Below are 12,998 nucleotides of genomic sequence, written 5' to 3' on the forward strand. Positions count from 1 at the left end.
ACCTCTATCATATCATCTCTTTCTCCTGTTTATCAGTGTCTGTGGTCCACATGCTCTCAGTCTGTCTTCATAATCTACACTCCATAATCCTGATCCTCTCCAAAACTCAGGAAACCAAATCTGCACACAGTAGTCAGGGTGCTGTCATATCAAGGTCTTGTAAAGAGACAAAATGACTTCCTTATCCTTACATGGCAATGTTTTTCATCATCATAATTATCTTCTCAGTTGTATATGCAATGTGACTTTTAAACTTCAAATTCCTGTCCACCATAACTCCAACATCCTAACCTCATCAGTTTCTCTTAGTATAATCCCATCATTATAATGTACCATTGGAAATCTATCACACCAGAGCGCATAACTTTACACTTAACAACATTGAATTGATAGTCATCATTTGCCCACATTTCCAGCCTATTCGAATTATTCTGTAAGTTCCGGATATCAGTAGAGTCCCTGATTGCTCTGCCTATCTTTGCATCACTGTCAGATGGTTGAACATCTCCCCCCCCTTCACATTCTTCTCAATATCATTAATGTATAGATTTAGTAACAGTGATCTAATTGATTCAAGGACTGATTCTGGGATATCCCAGAATAATATGGAAAATTTGCATCTCTATATCACCTTCTGATACCTTCATCAGCTACCCACTTATCCAAGTCAATACTTTATATTCCAATCCCATATCCTAGTTTAGGTAGCAGCCTTTCATGTGGTATTCTATCAGATGCCTTAGCAAAGTCCAATGGTATCATATTCCCTTTGTCCAACTTGGCCATAACATTATTATAAAATATGAGCAAATTGCTAAAATGTGATCTGTCAACCCATTTCTGTATACAAGTTCTTACCAACTTTTCTGAAATCTTCACCACCACTCCAGAGATATGATAGGTTAGTAGTTAGATGCATTGATTTTTTGCACCACCCTTGTACACATTCTTTCCATCCAAGCCAATTTGGCTGAACATTCCTGTAGCATACATGTTGATATCCCCATCTGTCTCTGAATTATTATCTTGGTAACAGTTCTTGAACTTCATTCTCATGTATCTTTATCTCTTCATCCAATGCTGTAGTAGCACTGTGTGCCATGTTACATAAACTAGGTTGATAGACCTTAGCGAAATGAGCATTCAATATTTGAACAGTTTCATCAGCTTCTAACATGTAGGAAGATTGTGCATTGAGTCAAGTTATTCTTCCACATTCATTCTTTCATTTACTTGTGACATAATGATAAAATTCTTCAGGATTATCTTTAGTCTGCACAGGCAATTTATTTTGGTATTCTAATTTAACTTTCTGTACAGGACTTGTAACTTTCTGGCTTGTACTTTATGTATTTCGTAACTCCTCTCTCTCTCTCTCTCTCTCTCTTATTCTCACAATATTGCTTCCATATTGTGTTCTTATGTATCTCTTGCTTAGTAAGGTTGGACATCCATTTCAATTCCACTCAGTTTGTTCTTCAAACTCTAGGAGCACATTGAGATACTGCTTCATTTAAGCACCTTTTCAAAGCTTCCCATATATTGTTCCAATATCTTTTCCATTCAGTAATCTATACCCTGGGACCAAAGATAGTTTTCTGTTCTGTTTTTCATAATATTCAGCTTTAGTTCAGCATGTAACCTGAACATCCATATAGTTTGCTACTTCCTGGGTCAGTACAGCATGATTAGTCACCAACTGATGAAAAATTAATCACATTTTATCTCGTGCTGCTTGAAAGTTGTCTCACAAGAACTCAATAAATACTCTTTCATTCTTATCATGAGTTTCCTCTGGTGCCGAAATCATTGTTCTGATAATTTAAGTCACCCATATTGATTACATGCTTAGTACAAATCAGGGTAATCTGCCTTTCCATTTTATTGTCCACAGCAACTGACTTATCATCCCAAACTTACTGGGACATTACTTTTATTATGTGCATTTCTGTCTTTTATCTTCATTAATTTTACCATGTTAACTTCAGTATTCAAAAATCCTATCAAAAAATGCATGCATTATATAACATGAATTTTTGCAGTGTTACATAAAATATAATCTTCATACCAATTTTAGACCACTCACCAAACAAGCAGTCCTTATCTATTTACCTATGTCTAGACTTCATTTATTGGTACATCCTAAAGAGACAACTGTGTGTGTGTGTGTGTGTGTGTGTGTGTGTGTGTGTGTGTGTGTGTGTGTGTGTGTGTGTGTGTGTGTGTACCTGTTTAGTTTGCTTTGAACACACTGGAAACAATTAACATAATGGAGGCCCTGCTCTTCGCATGCCTAATGAGTTATGCTTTGACCTTCTCTTCATAAAGGCCAGGTGGAAGAAAACAGCATTCCTTCATGATAAACCTGAAAGTATTTTTTAAATAACAGCTTCACACATGTAAGAAAAAACTAAATATAATTTATTACTCCTGTATATTTCGTTCAGTATGTTGTTACTGTTCCTCTGCCTTCTCCCTGAAAGAAGCTCATGACATATTAAACGAAATATATAAAATCCACTAAATGCTAACACCTTTTATTCTCCTGTAGGGAGTAGGTGAGGCGGTTTTAGCTCTATCTTTTGGAGACTAAGGGGACAGTTCAATCTCCACCAGAAGCCAATCAGAGATAGCTGGGCCAAGACTATCACCAATTATACATAGCACTGATGAAGAGAGGCAACTGACAAGTGCTGCCACTTTGTGATCCCTAATCCTAACATTATGTTAACTGTCTGCAATAGTGTGGGTTCTACAGTCGATTTTGTAGAGTTTACAGGATGAAAAACCAGAGTTCCCAGGAGAAAAGAATGTGCTTCCTTGTGCCAGAGATCTCCAAACTTTTCCATGGCATGTGTTCAGTGGTGAATGATGTAAGCTAAGATATCAGCCATGGATCTGGATTAGCTCACCAGTTAATCAGCGACTGCCAGTAGTCATCACTAATTAACTAGTGAATGTCTAGGTAGTGAAGAAGTTAACCATTTGATAACTTTCTCCATTATTTTGGAAAAGATTGAGGTGATTGCAATTGGTCAGTAGATGGACAGTAATTTTTTGTCTCCCTTTTTTGGATTGTTTTGGATATGTTAGTTTCCATGAGATGGGATAGACTAACTAGCTAATTCATATGAGATTGACTAACTTGCTATCAACTGAAAAGTCCATATAAAATACCACTTATTTGGACGTGAATTGAACTCTTGTTCTTTCTTTTTTCAGTCGAAAGGAACATGGTTCCATCTTTTTTTCAATTGTACTGTGGATAATGTATATCATCCATATAAATAAGGCATTGCAGCTCACTTGTTGAAATAATTTTTCCAACTTCCTTTCCTTGGATATGTGAGGCAAAAAACTAAATGGACTGACACATTGTCATCTCTAAAAAATGTATTAGTTTAATTCCAAATTTTAAATTGTTCCAAATTCCAGGTTTTTCCCTTATTTTTTCACTTACCTTTTCTTTATTCACTAATTATTTGTTAGTTATACAAATTTGAATTAGAATTTACCTTATTCACAATAGTACAAGGTACTACCCAAAAGTTCAGGGGATTTGAATAGCACACACTAACCGGTTGTAGTATGACCTTTAGTCACTACGAGGTGACCAGTAACCTTTGTGAATCAGTATGTCAAATAGCCAGAAACTGAGTGTTTTTGTAATGCTGTGTTTTAGTGGTTATTCTCCAAGTGAAATGGTAGGTTTTAAGAAGCAAAGAATCTGCATCAAATTTTGCTTCAACCTCAGACTGCTATAGAAACCTACCGAATGTTTAAGGAAGTATTTGGTGATAATGCTATGAGCCAAAGCAAACCTTTTTTTGTGGTACAAACTCTTTAAGCATGGCCGAATGTCTGTTGATAATGCTGATGAGCATTCTGGATGACTGTTGACAAGCACGGCACCAGAAAACATGAGGCTCAGGTGCATAGTGAAAAGGTCACTACTTGTATATGGAAAATGTATGACTTCTGCATTACTTCAACCCTGGTATCTCTTCTGGGTCTGGCTTTTACTGATTAGACCTCAATAAAGGTGTAAACCCATCTGGGTAGTGACCCTTCTTATAATGCGTAGCGTTATACAAACCCAAAAGGAATGTGTGCTTTGCATTATGGGATACGAAGACAATTAATGTGAAGTTATTAGCTTCTTTATACAAGTAGCCTAGTCACAAAGATACTTCATGTGCAAACTTTTTCTTACACTTAGATAAAGAATTAAACATAAATATAATTTCTTCGCACTTTTAATTTAAGGGTTCTTACTTCTGAAACCTAAAGTTAGTTATGTTCTACTTCCTTAGCAGATGAATATGCAACTTATCATTTATTATTTTACTTCTTAAATTGCTATAAAAAAGCCTGGATACATTAGTAAAATGCTTTCTTTTATCCAAATTATTTTTAGTAAAATTTTTGAAAGTTTTAGCTATAAAATTTAAAAAATATAAATGAAGTACAGAAACAATTAAACAATTTTGATTGTTGACTCATAAGTAAATTATTTACATACTTAAATTGCATATACAGATAATTTAAAATAATAAAAGAGCAAATTATAAATTGTATAATTAAAATACTAAACACATAAGTCCAGCTGCCATTATAGTAGTATAAAAATCCTTAGCCCATCCATGGTACAAATGTACTATTGGTTTATATATAACCTTTCATGGGTGAGAGCCACATAAATAAATAAAAAAAATACCCAATTGAGCTTTTGAGCACTATCATCATGGTCCACATCTGAATCACAAGAAGCAGCCTCATATCTTTTTCAAACTTGGTTAGGATGAAGTACTGCAGTGAACAGTGAGTATTTTCCAAACTGAAATGCATTCATTTTGCTGAACATTGTGTAGTAGAGCTTTGCATGCACTTATTTCAGCTTGTTTGGTTTTTTTTCTGATCAGTATTTTTAAGGTGAGTGATCCTTGTGGATGGTATAACAATCCCTTCGTGGTATGCTCATCTCAAACTCTGTTTTTCTTGGCTTAATAATGATTATAATCATTCCTCATTTGCTGCATCACTCTTGTTTTCTTGATTTGGAATGTTTAAAAATTTAATGGGAGCATACAGTGACAAATTACTGCTGTGCTACCCAGCAATCAAGCCACTGATATTTTCTAAGAAAGAGTGCGATTGAGGTTTGATATGCTAGAATGCATTTTTGTATTCTAATATATTATGTCTGTTTTTATGGTGATGACTTATCTTGTTGTCGACAGAGACAAAACAGATCCATTAACTCAAAAGGCAAAACATTTATGATTGCATTAATGTACTATGCAGATAATAGCTTAATGTGAAATATCTGAGTATAAAGTACAGGCAGAATTAAAATGAGGAATACTTTCCACATAGCAGAGGTGGGGGGATTATGAAAGGAATTATTGAAATCTTTCAATATTAGAATTGAATGTTAAAATGGTCTGGTATTTTGAAATAATTAAAATAGAAGACTATCTGCATGTGATAATTAAGATGCAAAATGTGTACATATAAATGTCTTTGATTTAGTATATTAATCAAAAATAATTATTTTTATTATAAACTTGGATTATGTAACTTTCTTTCAGAAAGAATATTAATTGTTCAATTTCTGAGAGTTTACAAAGGTTTGAAGATGTCGTCCGTGTAGCTAAAACAGCTGGTTTAAAAGTCAGAGGGTAAGTCAGCATTTTTTTTTTTTCATTAAAAACAAACTTAACCCAACAAAAAGAACATACACATTTGAAATATGAAAACTCAAACTTCTCATTCTCAAATTCTCAACACGAATTTCAGTCTAACTGTTCTGTTTAAGATATCTATGTATATTTTTAGGGTGCTTAAGGGTCAAAACTGTATAACTGAGAGGAGACCTCCATATAGCCTTTAAAGGAATGCGGATAACCGATCAGGGCTTCTGACCTAATGTCCAATCCTCACCTTCTCGTGGTGAACCCTGTTGGGTATCTACTTTGATACTGAACGAACGAGGATGGGCTGGCAATTTGGGATTTAGCCGACCAAATTGTATTCTTATTGGTTAAACCAAAATAAAAAATAATGGTACAACATGACAAAATTTCATGCTGGCTGGGGCGTCGCCCAGTTAAAGAAGGCCCCCGTTGTTTTTGCCAGGGAACCAGGACGAACAGCGAAAAGTCAGCTACTGGAACAAATCTGAAAACAAACCCCAACTCAACATCACCAGAGTTAAAGATCGGTACTATCAACGTAAGAAGCCTGAATGGCAAAGAAATGGAGCTAGCTGAGGAATTAGATAAGTACCAGATCGACATAATAGGTGTGACTGAAACAAAAAAGACCAAAACTGGTGAGATCTTTCTAAGCAATAAATACAAAATGTTATATTCAGGCAATGACAATCAAGGAAAAGAAGGAGTAGCCATAGTATTCAACACAAAATACGAGGCTAATCTTCTTGAATGGTAGTCAGTCTCAAGTAGAGTAATGGGGTCAAATATGAGAATGGGGAACTGGACAATGAGACTTATTTGAGCCTATGGTCCCACAGAAGGTTCTACTAAGGTAGAAGTGGAGGAAATTTTTGACGCTCTAGAAAAAGTAACTGACACAATGAAAAAGGAAAAGTTGGTCCTTGTTGGGGATCTAAATAGCAGAGTAGGAAATGATTGCGAGACATACAAAAATATTTTGGGAAAATTTGGAGAAAAGAGCAAAGCTAATAATAATGGCAAATATCTGTTGGATTTCTGCTCAGGACATGGACTGGTTATTACTAACACCATGTTCCAACATAAAAATGTGCAAAAATTCACAAGGAGAGAAGAGGCTAGGAATAAGAAAAGTCTCATTGACTATGTTATTGTTGATAGTGATGTCTTTTTCCTGGTGCAGGACACCAGAGTGTACAGAGGATTTGAAATTGGAAGTGATCACTATTTAGTCTTGAGCAGGATAAAATTGAATTTCTTATTGAAAAGAATAACATGTAAGAAAGTTTTAAAGCGAATAAAAGTTGAACAGCTCTCAGATGTGAACTGTAAACAAAAATACACAAAGATCATTGAAAAGAAAATGAAAGAGTTTGAGAACAGGAATCAAACCTTGCAGATTCATTGGCAAACTCTGAAGAAAACATTGATTGATTCTGCCAGAGAGGCATGTGGTGAAGTTGTGTGCAAGGATAAAAAAATCAGAACTCCCTGGTGGACACAGGAAGTTAAAGAGGCAGTGAAGGAAAAGAAGAAAGCATATCAAAAGTTCCTGGCAAATAAGTCAGCTTTTACTCTTACAGAATACAGAGACAAATGTAAGAAAGCTAAACAGTGTGTAAAACTAGCTAAACAAAAGTCATGGGAGGACTTTGGCAAGAATATAGAAAATAAATATCAAGAAGGTGGCAAAATTTTCTGGAGTTGTTGAAGAATCTTAGGAATGGAGGAAAGAGTGCTGTAAAAGGAGTTAGAGATGATAAAGGTGACATGAAAACAGGAGAAAAAGATATCCTTGAAGTATGGAGTAATTACTTTGAAAAACTGCTAAACGAAACAAGCAGTGATGACAGCACATTGGTAAAAAACACTGACCAGGAATGCAGTCAGGAATACATATTCATACTTGAAGTAGAAAAAGCCATCAAAGGCTTGAAATGTGGAAAGGCAGCAGGAGTAGATGATATTTGACCAGAAATGCTGAAGTATGGTGGTATAAAAGTCTTACAGTTGCACTGCAGAGTTCAGAAAGCCTGGACAGAGGGATGAATTCCTGATGATTGGAGTAGAGCTCTCATAGTACCCATATATAAAAAGGGAAATAAAATTGAATGTGAGAATTACAGAGGTATTTCCCTACTGAGTGTTCCTGGCAAGACCTATGCCAGTATACTTGAGAAACGGTTGAGAAGAATTGTGGAAGAAAAGCTTGGTGAAGAACAAGCTGGATTCAGGCCAAATAGAGGCTGTCAGGTTCAGATCTTCACTTTACGACAAATAGTTGAGAAAGCATGGGAATATAACAAAGATCTGTATTTAAGTTTTGTCGATTTGGAAAAGGCATGTGACAAGGTGCCAAGAGAGAAGCTATTCAATACGCTGCAGTTATATGGTGTCAATGGGGCATTATATCAAGCAATACTTAGTCTTTATTTGAGTTGTAAGTCAGCAGTTAGAATTGAAGGAAGTACAGGAAGATGGTTTAATGTTAAATCTGGTGTGAGACAAGGATGTACATTATCCCCTCTGTTATTCATTATCTATATGGATCACATTGTGAAGGAAAGTGGTATTTAACCTGATATCAAAATTGGAGATGTTAACGTCAACTCTTTGCTTTATGCAGATGATGTTATACTTCTAAATAAATCCGCTACAAGTCTGCAAGATTCTCTGACTAAATTGAATAGCTGTTGTAATAGATATGGTATGAAGGTCAGCAATAAAAAGACAAAGACAATGAAAATAGGCATAATCATTGAAAATGTCAACTGTGTTGTGAATGAAGAACCTGTGGAACAAGTAAAACATTTCAGCTACTTAGGCACAATTTTTACTGCAGATGGTAAATTAAATATAGAAATAGACAACAGAATCAGCAAAGCTGGTATGGTGGGAAGTCAATTGAATAAATTCATATGGAATAAGAGAGAAATTAGTCGGAACACTAAATTAGCTGTATACAAGACAGCGTTCAAACTAGTTTTAACTTATGGATCTGAGAGCTGGGTCAGAAGTAAAACACTTGACCAAAGACTAGAGACCGCAGATATTAGAGTCCTGAGAAAGATTGGAGGCGTGAACAGATGGCATCAATGGCAATATCATATTAAAAATGAGGATATTAGGAAAGAACTTGACATTGTCAGCATCCAGGAATGCATTAGCAGAGCTAATCTCAGTTGGTATGGTCACTTAAATAGAATGGGAGAGGAAAGATTAGCAAAACAAGTGTTCTCTGCCAAGTTGGCAGGAAAATGACCCAGAGGAAGACCAAGATATAGGTGGATTGATACGGTACAAAGTGCCTTAGATGATAGAAATATAAGATCTGATAACGTTGGAGTCTTGACAAGTAACAGACTGATTTGGAGGAAAATTGTAGATAGGAAGTTAGTAATGATGTAATTTTTCATGTAGTACTGTCATATCCTGTACACCCCTTGAGGGTACATAGCAGGAATTTGATGATGATGATGATGTATATTTTTTGATTTAATATTATTAATGTTCATTCATTGTTATTGAACCCTATCTCAACATACATAGAGTTAAATAGTGATGACCAAACATTCATAATATTAAATCAAATATATTAACCAAATTAGAATACAACACATTACAATAAAACTTTATATTAATTTGGTATTGAATAATTGTGTATTATAATCTGAAGTGAACTAAATTCCTTCCAACTGATAGTACATTCCACTCATCCTGCTCAGCAGTACAGAATCACCAGATAAGATCAGATCTCTCTCTCTCTGGACTAAATATTTACCTCCAGACACTCCTATCATAAATATATCACATCAATAGCTTCCTCAACTTCTAAAAAAACTAATAATTTTTTTTCATCCATACGGCTATTAATTTATACAAATCTAAAATCTGTCCATCCTTAAGAGTGCTGTTCATGTGTTTGGGATGGTGTACCTAAAACCTCCTTAAAAATTCTCAGTGTTGTCTGGTAAAGAGTAAGTTAGCTCACTATTCCCTTACCTCTATTTCACAAATGCACTTTAAGTTTTGTGTCTTTTTACAGGTATTTCCATGGTTCTGTGATCACTTCCCCACTGAACTGGCATTGATACATTCCTCCACATCTATTGGGCCTATTAAAATTCATAGCAGTAAAAGCTGCCTGGCATCTCATTTATATCATAACTGCAAACACATCAAACTTGCTTCTCTTTCCTCATTCATTCCATTTCCCTCTGTCTTCTGTAGCAATTTGCGTCATAAAGTGTTTCCCAGGAACTTCGATTTCCAACTCTTAAAGGAAAATGTTTCTTCTTTCTCAATCCTCACTTGCACTACACACATGCTGATATAGTATAGGTTCTTCTGCCTCTTGTGTATGGGATTGAAAAAAAAAAAAAAATTTGAACTGTTTTGTATTCTTCTTAAGCAGAAGCAGGAATTCTCTAACTGTTGAATGCTTTGTTGACAACAGTCTCACTGAAGCCATTAGTCTGAAAAGCTGACTTAGTATATTGTTACTCCTGACAGAGCAAGTCATTTGTAGAACCTGACATATGGGTGCAATTTTTTTAAGGTCTTACAGTCTTACATTTCTGACAAGAGTGGTGATGGAACTGTGCATGGATGTAATGTCCTGTATGAGTTTTTTTTTTTTTTTTTTTTTTTTCCCCACAATACAGATGAATTAACCGATCTAAAAAAGCAAATGGATTTTTTTAAATGTAAACTATGTTCTAGGATGAATTGCACAATTGTGGATATGGATACAAAATTTTCAAAATAAGGGATAGACTCAAAGATATCATCTTTATGAGTCTGCATAATCTAGGTTTGGGAGAAATATCACTCAGAAGATGTTATGAATGTGCTGTTTCTCAAAGACATATACATTATGGACTTTTATCTTTCAATAGTGTTTCTTCTGAGACATCAAACAGAATTTGTTTAAATGCTGCCCTGGTCTTTTTATAGTGAGAGTACCTTTCTCCAGCCTTCAATTTCTGCAGTTGTGAAATCCCTTAAGTTGTTAGTGCAACAACAACAATCTTATCACCAAACAACATATTGCATCACTAGTTCCCTCAGCCTTGCAAAAATTGGTATTCTATTTCCTGCTCAATCCTAACACTTTATAAATCCTTAATCCAACCATCCTTAGCGCATTTGGAGTGGTGCACCCAAAAGCTGATTGTATACAGAAGAGAGTAATCTGCTGAATAGGTGATCCCACCTTCTGACTCTGCAGTCACTTTCACATAAGTGTCCTGTTTCTGCATTATGCCTTTTTTTGGCCAGTTCATGGACATTGCTATACTGAACTGGCTGCTGCCATTCTTTCACTTTCCTCTATAAGAACAAGCAGCTGCTAATTAATATCCATGCACAGTCCAATCCCAACATGTTGACCCAACCTTTTGTATTTCTCTTTCATTCCATGTACCTCCTTTCTTTGGAACACCCTTCCCCACAGCTTTTCAAGAAACTTTTTGATGATTCCCTTTTCCTCCATTACTACTTGCCAACCCATGACGTTGTGTTTTAGATCTTGAGATCTCTCGTATGGGATCGGTATGTTGGGGGGGGGGGGGGAATGGAGGAGGCAAACAAAGGCAAGGCTGTGGTTGTACAAGATAAGAGAGAGAATATTACAGAAAGATTTCACTTATGCTTGTTAACTGCTCTACTTACTAACACTTCTCTTGTGGTCTTCAGTTAGAGTAATAAATTTAATAGTTTTTTTACTCTAACTTTTTTCTATAAAGAAAAAACTTGACCTTTTATGCACCCTCCCCCTCAGGCTGTTTGGTTTCTTTGAGATCCCATATGCCAGATATCCCCTTAAACACCCATTGTTCATTATATTGGTTGTCCAGTGTATAAACTTTCTAAACGTTTGTCATATCTTCTCTCCTTTTTCACAGAGAAGTCCACCTATCATGTTAAGAAAGATTTGGACTTGAACTAAATCTATCAACTTCATCTGGACGTGTCTGATATTATGATCATTTCAGATATAGTCTCACTTTTTACCAACATAGCATTAAAGGATACCATTGAATTTCTCAAAATGGATTTTCCAGTCAATATTAAACTTGAACATATAATTTTCTCTGGGTATTTTATGATTCAGAATAAAATATACCAACAAATTGCAGGTACCACAATGGGAAAGTCCCCTCTCATCCACTCTTGCAAACCATTTTATGGAACAATATGAATGTCTTCCGAGTGATATTTCTCCCAAACTTACATTTTGGTCCAAGCATGTTGACAATATCTTCACAGGGATCTAATTACTAAACCACTACTAACTGTAATGTTAGTAATGTTCTTTCCCTAATTGAGGAAATTTTGTATCTATAATGGTCAAAGCTGTATAACTGAGAGGAGACCTCCACATAGCCTTTAATGGAATGTGGAGAACTGACCAGGGTTTCTGACCTAATGTCCAATCCTCACCTTCTCGTGGTGCACCCTGTTGAGTATCTACCTGGATACTGAACGAACGAGGAGAGGCTGTCAATTTGGGATTTAGCCGACCAAATCGTATTCTTATTGGTTCAAACCAATAAAGAAAATGATGGTACAACATGACAAAATTTCATGCCGGCTGAGGTGTTGCCCGGTTAAACAAGGCCTCCGTTGTTTTCGCCAGGGAATCAGGTGAACAGCGAAAAGTCAGCTACTGGAACAAATCTGAAAGCACACCCCAACTCAACATCACCAGAGTTAAAGATTGGTACTATCAACATAAGAAGCCTGAATGGCAAAGAAATTGAGCTATCTGAAGAATTAGATGATAAGTACCAGCTCGACATAATAGGGGTGACTGAAACAAAAAACACAAAAACTGGTGAGATCTTTCTGAGCAATAAATACTAAATGTTATATTCAGGAAATGACAATCAAGGAAAAGAAGGAGTAGTCATAGTATTCAACACAAAATATGACGCTAATCTTCCTGAATGGTAGGCACTCTCAAGTAGAGTGATGTGGGCAAATATTAGAATGGGGAATGGACAATGAGACTTATTTGTGTCTATGGTCCCACAGAAGGTTCTATTAAGGTAAAAGTAGAGGAATTTTTTGATGCTTTAGAAAAAGCAACTGACACAGTAAAAAAGGAAAAGTTGGTCCTTGTTGTGGATCTGAATAGCAGAGTAGGAAATGATTGTCAGCCATATTAAAATATTTTGGGAAAATTTGGAGAAGAGAGCAAAGCTAATAATAATAATGGCAAATACCTGTTGGATTTCTGCTCAGGACATGGACTGGTTATTAATAACACCATATTATAACATAAAAATGCAGACAAAT

The 12,998-nt window shown here is 35.6% G+C and overlaps 1 protein-coding gene across 2 annotated transcripts in view; it reads left to right on the forward strand.

The window, feature by feature from the left end:
- Nucleotides 1-12,998, forward strand: part of Hmgcl (hydroxymethylglutaryl-CoA lyase) — a 145,900-nt gene that overhangs the window by 88,827 nt on the left and 44,075 nt on the right. For both annotated transcript variants that reach the window (XM_090392814.1, XM_090392815.1), the window contains exon 6: nt 5,592-5,681. In XM_090392814.1, the coding sequence (XP_090248940.1) occupies nt 5,592-5,681 (90 nt within the window). The remainder of the gene's footprint in view (nt 1-5,591; nt 5,682-12,998) is intronic.

This window comes from Typopeltis vanoorti, chromosome 5 (assembly GCF_054136105.1).
Source record: "Typopeltis vanoorti isolate ZY-2024b chromosome 5, IOZ_Tvanoo_1.0, whole genome shotgun sequence".
Classification (NCBI taxonomy): Eukaryota; Metazoa; Arthropoda; class Arachnida; order Uropygi; family Thelyphonidae; genus Typopeltis; species Typopeltis vanoorti.